General features: G+C 37.3%; 1 protein-coding gene across 1 annotated transcript in view; it reads left to right on the top strand.

Annotated features, from left to right (window-relative positions):
- The window catches only part of piezo2b (piezo-type mechanosensitive ion channel component 2b), a 100,775-nt gene that overhangs the window by 46,477 nt on the left and 42,296 nt on the right, over window positions 1-12,002 (top strand). Inside the window, exons 11-18 of the mRNA XM_030752225.1 lie at window positions 652-769; window positions 2,186-2,355; window positions 4,397-4,633; window positions 5,321-5,444; window positions 5,832-6,025; window positions 7,410-7,558; window positions 8,908-9,081; window positions 11,653-11,939. Of these exons, the coding sequence (XP_030608085.1) occupies window positions 652-769; window positions 2,186-2,355; window positions 4,397-4,633; window positions 5,321-5,444; window positions 5,832-6,025; window positions 7,410-7,558; window positions 8,908-9,081; window positions 11,653-11,939 (1,453 nt within the window). The remainder of the gene's footprint in view (window positions 1-651; window positions 770-2,185; window positions 2,356-4,396; window positions 4,634-5,320; window positions 5,445-5,831; window positions 6,026-7,409; window positions 7,559-8,907; window positions 9,082-11,652; window positions 11,940-12,002) is intronic.

Below are 12,002 nucleotides of genomic sequence, written 5' to 3'. Positions count from 1 at the left end.
ATTTAATGCTTTAAAAACAAACATTAAGATCTTAAACTCAATTCTAAAACGGACAGGAAGCCAATGCAAAGAGAATAGAACTCTCATCACAGGTCCCTTTTCTTTCATTAACTACCACTAACTACTGCAGTGATAGCTCATTTACACATTTTATAGCTAGCTAAAAAAATTTAATAAAGTTCAATAAATAAAACTAAAGGGATTTTGACTGATATCACATCCATTTTTTAAGATTTCTGCTAATAATTATCCATTAAAAATCTAATATGTAAAATAAAATCTGATATCATGACAGCCCTAGATCAAAGTCATTTGAATTTGATTTTTTTTGTGAATTTTTTTTACCCCAGGTTTAAGAAGGGGGTTGTATTGGCTTAGACCAAAAAAACATGCAGTGTGAAAAGTAGAAAATGTCCCTCTATTGCCCAACAAAGCCAAAGTGTGGTAACTAAACAACCACAAAAAAAGTCCTTCTTAGTTATTATTTTCTGGTGGGGAAAAAAAAACACCAGTATCACACAGCATTAGTTACTCCTCTTTGCCTTTGTGGGGCGTGCTGTACAGTTGTGTGAGGCCATAACAAAAACGTTCCTCTACTATTCTCATATTCCTCATCGATTTATTTGTTATTTATTTAATGATGATCTGCAGGCTGTGCCCACCTCAAACGGGACGTCCTTTGACTTTGCCACAACTGAGAATGGGCCAGTGTGTCTGGACTTGTACTCCACCCCTCAGTACAAAATGGACCAGCCCAGTGATGGTACAGGTGAGTTGTTTATTACCTCGTCCACCGATAGGTGGAGGAGGTTATGTTTTCAGTCATGTTGGTCTCTTTGTCTGTTTGTCTGTTAGCAGGATAACTCGGATAACGATATGGATCCAAGAATTTTTAAAAGGATTCTTTACCGTTGTGAGATAGGGACAGTACTCACAAATTTGCATCTAACCTGATGAGGATAAGTCAGAATCCTCTGAAAAGAACGTGACCATAAGTTCTGCCATATATCAAAGTTTGTTCATGATTTAAGGAGGATTCTGGATCTAATGAATGCTGAAAATTATAGGGAAAATATAGCTGAACCTGATGGAGTATGACAACATTGGGTAATATCTATTGCAGCGTAGTATCGTTCTACTTAGTGTCTTTCTAGTTCATTCTGCTATGAAGTGTTCTAGTCTCTAATTAAACTAGTGCTGCTACCATGTAAAACCTATTCAAAATTGTCACTTCAACATTTTTTTTTTGCTTAATTGAAAGAATATTATTGTTCTTTGTAGGAAAAATGTATTAAAAAATAGGTAGTTGAATTCTAAACATGTTTACAATTGTTTAAATAAGGCTCATTCATTTAGTTACATAGGCTGAATATGACAAAAAAATTTTTTTACAGATTAAAAAACTTTCATATGATATAATTTTATTGCTTTTTATAAGTTAACTGTATGAGGAATAAAGCCATTTATTTGTCATAGTCTTGAAGTCAGTTCCTTGGCTTTAATTCTAAGTGATTTTTCAAAGTGATTTACTTAAGTATTTACTAAATACATGTTTGTGGTATTTCTACCACGAACATTTAAATAAAGTAGAATAGATCTTATGCAGTGAATTAAACTGTACCTTTTAACCGTACATAAAAGCAGTAAATTAGCTAAATGATCAACAGTTACAAGACTTTGACTTCATATAGTAATAATGAGGATTATTGTGGATAATAAGTGTACTAAATACATCTGCTACTTCACTCCTCCTTTCTTCCGTATTGCTTTAATGTTGCACTTCTTTGCAGCTGAGTTCACTGAATTGTTTTAAAGGAGTCCTTCACTGATTTTAGTCAATATAGTAGTTATGAGGGGGAGTATTTAATAGCCTGTGAATATGGCCTTTTAATGTCCCGAGGAGTTTGTGAAGGCAAAAAAGTATTCAAGGGACATCAAAGGAGTGAGGTCTCTGCAAGATAGGGAAGGTCTTATACAGGAATCTGTTGAGTTACTTTACTGTGTAAAATCTGAGGGTTTTAGCGCTTTTCCAAACTAGGAATTAAAAGTCAAGATATGTTTTCTTCTTTCCTTTATTAAATCAGACTCTTGCAATCATTTCCAACTTTATGGAAGGAATAATAAATCCATACAGTTCCACGACAGAAATATTGTAGCAATGTGTTGTGTTCCTTTGTCCAAACAGAGAAGAAAGAAGAGTGTGTGTATGAAGTGTGTTTACCCCCGGAAGACTCATCTGTGAAGGAGACTGAGGGTGAAGAGAATGCCATAAAGAAAAAAGGAGTCAGTGCGATGGTCAAAATCTTCCACTTCATCATGAAACAAAGCTACATCGGTGCTCTCATAGCCATGATGGTGAGTAATGTTGACAATCAGGGTCTTTTTTTTGCTTATATCTTACTTATTTTGTCATTCCTGCTTTTGCTCTTAAACTACATTTGCTGTTTATATTAACAGATTAATTTAACATTCCATAAACACAAAATTAAAACCAGAGAGTAACAGGCTCAAACCCACAAACCTGGTGGAAAAATGTTGTTTTCAAAACACTCCTGCCTGCTTGAGCAACATCAATGCCCTTGAGCAAGGCACCAAACCCCTTTCTGCCCCAGTGGAACTACTGGCTGACTAGCAGAAGGAAACTGTGGTTTTACTGGGCAGCTTCTACGGCTGCATGTGTGGCAGAATGCAACCAGAAGTGAGCATCTGTTCTCAGTTTACACATTCCTGGATTGATGATTTTTTTTATTTATTTTTTACAGAAATACAAGTAGCACTACTGTGTTATTAAATTGTTGTCATGTTGAAGGCAGTGTATGTTTCCTCAAAAGCTCAGAATTAATGGTGCCTTCACAGAAGTGCTAGTTACCCTTTCCAAGGGCAGTGACTCCATATAACTCGATATGTTGCTCGTAACTCTTTTCTTCTTTGGTCTGGAGAGCAGAGCCTCAATTTTACCAGAGAGAAATTGAGACCAGAAATATTGATTTGTCTAACCACGATAAAAGTTATCACTATGTGACGTCCATCAATCTGAGCCTCAGAGCCCAAAGAAGCTGCAATTCCTTTTTGTACATTTATGAGTGTAAATTTGTATTTTTCCAACACATTTTAGCTTAAAGATTAGAATTCTGTTAAATCGCTTATAGATAACTGACTGTTCATGATGCGGTGCCGTATGCCTGCACCTTTGCCTTTAATGTAAATATATTCCTTCAGAATCCTAAATCCCTTAAATCTTTGAATTATGTTTTTTGCCAAGAAAATTTTAATATCCAAAAGTCTTCCTACCATTCTTTGAAGAATATTGTTTTATAACCCTGTGCATTTTATCATCATGTTTGAGCAGCAAATTCAAAATAATGTGCATGTCACAGTCCTTTAAAAGTTGTAGATTGCTCTGGCATTTTTATACTTTCTTCCACCCTTAACTGAAGTCAAGCAATTGTTCCACCTTTAAATAAAGCGGGAGGATATTGTTGTCATACCTTTCTCTCAGACAGACCTCATAAACAGATGTCCATCTGTCAGCCCGGGCATTTGTCTGTGAAGTTTTACCTTTCCGATCAATAGATCCCAAAATCACAAGCATTTGAGCCATGAAATTTGACATATTTGTTATTTGTTCTTCAAAGATATGCAGCACCCTTTGTACCCTTTGCTCATTTTGGCTGTATTTATCTGAAGTGGGGAGTAAACAACATGGACGATTTCAGGCCGCTAATGCTGTGATAATATAGGCTAATGATATGTGGCCTCTTTCTCATGCCTGATTGACTTAGCCTAGTCATGTGATCATATTATGCTGTGTGATTGGCTATACCTACTTTATACATACCATTGTTTGCTGAAATGGAGAAAGTGGGGATTCCCCATATCTAGCAACTAACCCTAGGTCCCTGAACAGCTGGCAGGAGCTAGATAATGAAAAACTGGGGAATCCCAAATTTCTAGGTAAACAGTCTATTTATTGTAACATCAGTGCTTCAGCCTTATTGATTATCTTGTTATGCCAACTTCTGATTGGCCGAGAATTGTCTAATGTTTTGGTCAGAGATCACTCATGGCTATAAATAGTACAGACTAAGCCATACCTACTGCTCAGCAATATTGCTCAAATGTAAACAACATGCTTACATTATGTTTTATATGTAGTGTCCTTATGATTATAGTGATGTTATACATAATGCATTGATATCAGCAGATTATGTAGTACGGGTGGATTGTGTAGTCTTATTCCTGTGCAAACATGAGTATAATATTATGCGTGATTTCTGGCTATTTCCGAGTATGACCACTGCTCACTGTTTCTGAGCAGTGGTCATATTTGACCTTCATTAGGCATTCATGACTGCAGCATTTATTGTAAAATATCTCTCTGATTTGTTCTCTCCAGGCGTGGAGCATCACATACGTCAGCTGGCTGACATTCGTCTTCCTCATCTGGTCCTGCCTGCTGTGGATGGTGCGCGACCGGAGGCGCTACGCCATGCTGTCTTCTCCTTTCATGGTGGCCTATGGCAACCTGCTGATAGTTCTGCAATACATTTGGACTTTTCAGGACATGGACTACAGCAAAGTCAAAGGCTTCTTTGTCGAGAAGAAGAACCCATTCCACTCACTCTCATCTAAGGTTTGGGAGTTAAAATTAGCCAAATAATTTTCTTGATTTCCACATGTTTCGCCCAACTAAACATCCATGCAGCCGCTAAACCTGACATTTACATGTAGCTCGACAATCTGTAATCTGACAACACAGTGTGGTTTAATATGTACAAGGATTCAGATGTATTCAGTAAATGCTGCACAAAATTGTATTTTTTAGATTCTGAAACAATTTCACTAACATATTGTGTCTCCCCAGAAGTCAGTTAATAAAATAAGACAGTGTAGTTCTGTAATGTGCTCCTGAAGAAGGTCAAGTTTTAGTGTTTTGACATGTGTTGGAATAACTCTCAGGCTTTCATATTTCCAGCTACTGAACTTGACCTGATTATGTCTAGAGTGAGATTTTATGCAACACACAAACTTGGAATTGCCTTAATATATTTTAAAAAAAAAAAACATATTTCTGTTTTAGTACAGTGTTTATTGATATAAAGGGTGGAGATGCAATTGGATTACACACCTGGGCCAAACGGACACACAAGTTGAAACAATCTAATTATAGTTTACAAACTGATTTACTATATATGCAGAATATCACCTGTTGACCATCACTATTTTGCTTCCACAAAGGTAAAGTAAACAGTGTGTGATTTGTTGTAAGCTTTTCTTTTTGTTCTCATCTGTTTCTAAACATCATATTGATGGTGTGTAGGTCCTGTGTATGATGACCTTCTGGTTACTGCTGAGACAGACGCTTACAGAGAGACAAGAAAAACAACAGGAAGACAGCACTGGTCTCTCAGACGTTCATGTAGAGGATCAGATGAAGATGGAGGGTAAGAACTATGATCTTATTTTGTTTAGCTTACAATAGCATATCAACTGTTTAACACAGGTGATTGGAAGATGAAATTGTGGCAGTATGTTACCATAAACTTATATTTTGAGCATTTTTAATATAGTTAGAAAATTTGTAAACTTTGTTAATAACCAAATATCACTTGCAGGTATCACAACTAGCACATAATGGGGCTGGAAAGCTTTTAACACTGATCAACAATACCACTGCCACTGGAGATCTATGGGCCCGAAAGAATTTTAAAGAAGAAAAAAATATGCCTTTATCCACGGCAAATTCTAGGAATTTGGGTGTATGGTTAGACATTAAAAGCTAGAAACAGATATGTTGTAATAGACTGAAAAATGCACCATTGCTTTTACAGAGGAAGATGAGTCTGAGGAGGGAGGGGAACAGGACCTCATGCACGTTCTTGGAAATATGGTGATGGCTTTGATGGTCAAATACTGGATCTACATCTGCGGCGGCATGTTCTTCATTGTCACCTTCGAGGGAGATATCGTCATGTATAAGATCATCTACATGATGATGTTCCTCTCTTGTGTGGCGCTGTACCAGGTACCAAAGCACACAAGATGATTGACAGTAAAGTGAACATGTTTACATTCGTATCTGACATCTAAAAAATGAAAAAATGTCATGAAAAGTTTCTTTTGGTAATTTAATTCAAAAGGTAAACTATGACATAATCTACAGTATATTCATAACATGTAAAATTAAATATTTCAAGCTTCTTTTTTAACAATTTTGATAATTATGACTTACAGCTCATGAAAATCAGAAATTCAGTATCTAAAATTAGAAGATAATAATTTCAAGTTTGAGTAAATCACTTTATGAACAATATAAATGGGGTGTATCTCCTGGTCTAGTTCAGTACATGCAACCAAAATCATGGAGAAGACTGCTGACTTGACAGCTTTCTAGATGACGGGTCATCGACACCCTCCATAAGGAGGGTAAATGCACTAGATGCAATATTAGGTGAGCCAACAAAAAGAACACTTGTGGTGGTATATCAAGTATATTATGGCCCTGAGGCCAAATGTCAATTTGTGTATCTTCAAGGTGCCAGCAGCTCTGACAAAGCACCGGTATTTTGGGAACGAGGATCAGTAACGATTTCTTGATTGCAAAATGACAATAACACTTTGTAACCCTTAACAAATACATAATGTAGGACATAAAATGGCATGTGTGCCAATCTCATCAGCTCTCATCAGAATATGATGGTAATTGTGTATTGATCGGCTACGATACAATACATAATACAAGATATAATTCATAACTAAAGATTACATTTCAGTTTATAGCTTGCTGTTTTATTTATTTATTTTTTATTTGATAGAAATGATTCCATTTATCATAATTCCAGTATGAGGATGAAAGTGATCCAGAGAGTTTATAACTATTTCCAAACAAGCGTCCCTTCACAAGTTACAGTTTTCATTCTGATAAAAACAACGATGATATAAAACTATGATACATACACATTAATGGGGAAAATTTTACAGGGCTAAGGATGTAAACAGTGGTTATTATAAAGAATTACACTTCATAATTACATTATACCATGTGTTCATATTTCTATCAATTTTGGACAGGTTTATTAATAACATTTGGGGAACATGTGGGATATTTAAAATTATGATCTGTATAATTTTCAAAGCCTTCTGAAACCAAACGAGGTGACCCGAAAAAAAAGGATCTTTATTGTTCATATTATTCAGAGTATAAATATGAATACAATGCTATAAACTTCCCAGATTTAATTCTCCACTGACAGAATATGCTCTCTCTCTCTCATATTTTAACTGCAGTGATAAAGTTTGTGCATTGCTGGGCTGTAGCACATTTTGTTTTCCTAACTCCCAACAGCAGCCTGTGGCAGATTGAGAAGTCACCTAAATCCAGATGTCTTCTTCTAATTCTTCTCATCTAGGTGCACTATGAGTGGTGGCGAAGGATACTGAAGTACTTCTGGATGTCGGTGGTGATGTACACCATGCTGGTCCTCACAGTGGTCTACACCTTCCAGTTTCCTGAGTCGATACACACCTGGGGTAACATGACGGGCCTGGATAAAACTGGGTGAGTGCCACTGAGCAACTACCAGTCTGAGAAGCAGGATACTGACTCACTGCGCACTTCATTTCCCAAAGACAGCTGCATTTGGAGAAGCAGCTTAGTCATCAAACTGTCCTGAGTCATTGTTTTGTTTTGGGGTTTGTTTGTTTTTTCAGTAACAGGGCCCTGTTAAGTAGCTTTTTGTTTTGGGGGAACTGAAAATTTAAAAATTTGAAAACATAATTCATAGATGTCTTATTTTATTTGATTTTCTGTGTGTGTGTGTGTGTGTGTGTGTGTGTGTGTGTGTGTGTGTGTGTATATATTTATATATATATAAAATGCTCATTCATGATTGTACCTAAAAAATAAATAAATTGTAGCAGTCAAGTTCTAGCTGGCCAGAGCACAACTACATTGGTATCTGCCTGTTCTTCTAACCCAATTCACATAGCATATTTGTCTCATGTGTCTTCCTGAGGAATCTGGATATTTTAGGTAGTGAAAAAAGCAGCAGTAAAGTTAAAGTTTGAAATATGGGAATACACACAGTTCCAAGACCTCTGAAACTATTGTTTGTTGTTTAAGCAATATATCAGTACAAAGTTAAAACAATGCAAAAATAAGAATAAGAAAAATCTCGTGAATGCGATAACTCGATATGACCCAGTATGTTCAAATTCACACCATAGATGCATCTAATAAAACTCTCAGATGAGTTTGAATCACAGCAACTTTTACCTCAAGGTCAAGGTCAGAGATCAATTTTTCCGACAATCTTGTGAACATGATAACTCGATGGCGATGTCACAGAGAATTGTAGATTTGGTAGCATAGGTGTGCAAGTAGTTCTTACCTTAATAATCCCAATCGCATGAAGTGGCAGTATTCTCAGTGGTTTATATTTATTATAAATGTAGCATTTCTTATTCCTGGTTCTTACTTAGCCATTTGTTTTTTTAATTGATATGGTGAATAAAGTCATGAAGGCTCACATGCACCCCATTAAGATCTACTTGTGTTCGAGGACTTGTGCTTCCATTTGTGCCACCTAAAGGTTCTGCTGCCAGGAGGCTGAGGGGCGGCACTGGCAGCTGCCGGTGTTTTCAGTTTAATTTTTAGTTCAGTTTAGTTTGAGTTCATTAAGATTTAGTTTAGGTTTTATAATTTGTAACTTACAGTGTTTGTCAGGGAAATATTAAAGAGTTTATAACAGGTGTTACAAAACAAACACATTGTTTTTTAATTATTACAAAATTTCTTATATATTTCTAATAGGATAAAATGATGAATCAATGACATTTTATATGCAAATAGTTAAAAAAAAATCAGCTTCTCTGTGCTCTATTTCCTCTAAATGTTTGTGAATGCAGCCTAGAAGCCCTGGGCTTGAAGCAGTTCGAGCTGGGTGAGCTGTTCATCAGGATTTTCATTCCCACATCCTTCTTGCTGGCGTGTATTCTCCACCTCCACTATTTCCATGACCGCTTTCTCCACCTCACTGACCTCCAGGCTGTGGTGGCTAAAGAAGAGAGCACTATCTACAGGTGAGACACATGCTGTTTTTTCAGGCCTTATTGAAAATATCTCTTTCTTTGTCCTCTTTATGTGCAATATTTGCTAAGTTCATAATTAATTTAAAAAAAAAAAGTGACAAACTTAGGACAACAGTAAGATGATACCTCTGTGAAGTTGTTCATATATAACCATATATGGTTCTCAAACTTTTTCCGTTGCCCCACTTTGCCAAAGTGGCAGCATGACGGCTCTATGTACACAGCAGACAGTGATGTGGAGAGGTTTGCTAGTCGCCCCACAAGTGGGTGCGCCCCACAGTTTGAGAAACATTCATATATATATATGGAAACAGTAGGAATTTTGGTTCTAAGAGGTTATTCAGAATTATTATGTTTTTGTTTGCTTTGAAACTAAGTAATTTTCCTCCATGTAACCTGGAGGCTTTTAGTTGGCTGTAGAGCCAGACCAACACCAGTGCGGATATTTGGTAATCTTAAAGCCACTATACTGGTCAACACTTCTAATATGGCTGAAGGGTGTTTCTCCTGTCTCTTCTTTGCATTTTTAAAATTTTCATTTATCAGCCAATAAATGAAAATTATACGCCCATACTGATGTATCAGAAATATTGGCCAATAATATCGGCCGGCCAATATATCAGTCGTGTGATATATCAGTAAGGCTTTAGTTTGCTGTACTGTCCCATCCCTGCTTCTGCTTCTTTTGTTTTTTAGTTCACAATTCCCATGAAAATTGATTAGTAAATAATACTTAATTATTACAAAGAATTTTCAGTACTGAAGAATACAAATTCATACACATAAAATCCAGCAAATGTTTGTCCCCATTTTTGTCACAGCCTGTTAAATGCCTGTTATAGCCTCTGTTCTCATCAGTCATTGCGTGCTGTGTCATGCAGCTGTGTGTCATAACATCCACATTTCACAGTCTGTGGCATGGGCCATTTAACTTTAGTGCTGTTTTTGTGGATTCTCCATTGTTCTGCTGCCACTTGCTCAGCTCTTCTTCCCTCTGCTTCTCTCTGTGACCTGCTGCTATCTGTCTTCTTCCCCTGTTTCACTCACAGCCACGCCAAAGTCAATGGGCGTGTCTATTTAATCATGAATAGGTGGGTATCTGCTCGCTTTCTGTGGCATCCATCACCATCCCGTGTCACCTCTGAATCTTAGCGTTTTCTTCCTTTTGCAAAACATCCTCACCTCCCACACTGATGTGTCCCTATTACCTTGTTTCTGATGGTACTTTACATGGAGAATGTGAAATATGTTAATCCTGAAAATCAGGTATTTTTCATGACATGATTGGGTTTCTTTTTTGGGGCTTTGTGTTTATATATTTTGCCTGTAGCCTACTCTTGTTTGGGTTTCCTGTTAGCTTTCTGGCTCTCTTATCTTGTCTTTTAACCATTTCTCAAATAAATTTTTTTTACACTTCTGACAGGAAACTTCTTTCTCATGCATGTTTCAATCTGGAAGACTTTCTTCCTCCCTTTCAGTAGCTTTCCAATGATCCACACCCTGATCTATGCACTGAACCCCAGAAAATTACCCCCTTCCCAAAAAAGCTTGCCTCCTCTAAACCACTGGAGTCCTACAGCCAGTTTTTGTGCAAGTCAAGTTTTAGTCTGTTTTTGTCAGTTTTTCTCCTCACTGTTTATAACGACTTCTGTGTAACTATATTGTCCTGAGCAGCATCAAAGAAAAAATTTCCACTCGACCGAGCAAGTAAGTGTGACCACCAAACAGCACAATGCTCGCCTTGACATGCAGCCAGTTCGTGCAAACCAAACCTGAACTTTGACATGGCTCCATTATTGCCTGAGAAGACTTTAAAGGGTTAATGCCTCCCTTTAGCTATTATTTATCTGCTGCTCGAAGATCAAACACATGAAAGCACAGATTGTGTGAAATAATGCAGCGGGAATGCGCACTGCTTTTTGTTTAAAATGCCTGATGAAGCGCTGCACTGCTGTTCAGTTAGCAGGCCGAGCTGCAGAGTTCTATCCTGCATCAGAGCCATTTGATGATCATGTGGACCTTGTGTATGAGTGTTTGTAGTATTTATATACTTATGAGGACAGGATACATTAAGAGAACAATGAAGGAGATTTAAATGTGTGTGTGTGTTTTTATGAGTTTTTAACAAGCAGATATCACATCTAATCACTACACAATCAGTAGAATAGAACAAAATAGCTTAGAGCTCAACAATAAGAGCACATAAGGAGATCAGGAGCTGCGACAGCAACAACAAATTGCAACAGATTGGCTGTTGGATAGTTGATATGCAAATTTGTAAATGTCTGTCTTACATTCAGGACAAAAAGTTCTCACAAAAATGGAAGTTTACAGTTCCATGATAGCTTAGAAAACATTAAAATGTTTTATGATTGAAAGGCCCAAATATATTTTTTTTATGTTTTACTTTATAGTTCTAAAATTTGCCCTGAAAACACACCCTAATTACCCTAATAACACTAACTTAAAATTCAAAAGTCACTGAAAGTCCTCATATGTATATTAATACAGATGTGTGCCCGAGTGTGTGTTTTTGTGTAACAACTTCTGCCATGTCCTCAGACTGGTGGACCCAGATGGCAGCCTACCAGACCTCAGCATGCTCAGTGCCAGCTCGGTGAATGCAATGCTTCTCAGAGAGGATGGCGAAACGCAGGAAAAGCAGAATACGCAGGGGGGCTGGGATATGGAGAAAGAGAAGGAACAGGCCCTGGTGGTGGTGATGGATGACACTGACATGGCTGATGAGAAGCCCAGGAGCCTGTCTGACCCACAGCAGTCCAGCATTGAGGAGAGCCAACAGTGCAGTGCGAAGACCGAGCCAGAGCCGAGCACGGAGCAGAGCTCAGGTACAGAGCAGCGCAGCAGATCCATGACCTTATATGTGATATGAAAAATACAGAGAAATATTT

Source organism: Archocentrus centrarchus, chromosome 17 (assembly GCF_007364275.1).
Source record: "Archocentrus centrarchus isolate MPI-CPG fArcCen1 chromosome 17, fArcCen1, whole genome shotgun sequence".
NCBI lineage: Eukaryota > Metazoa > Chordata > Actinopteri > Cichliformes > Cichlidae > Archocentrus > Archocentrus centrarchus.
The sequence above is the reverse complement of the archived record's forward strand: the minus strand, read 5'-3'. Positions and strand labels throughout refer to the sequence as shown.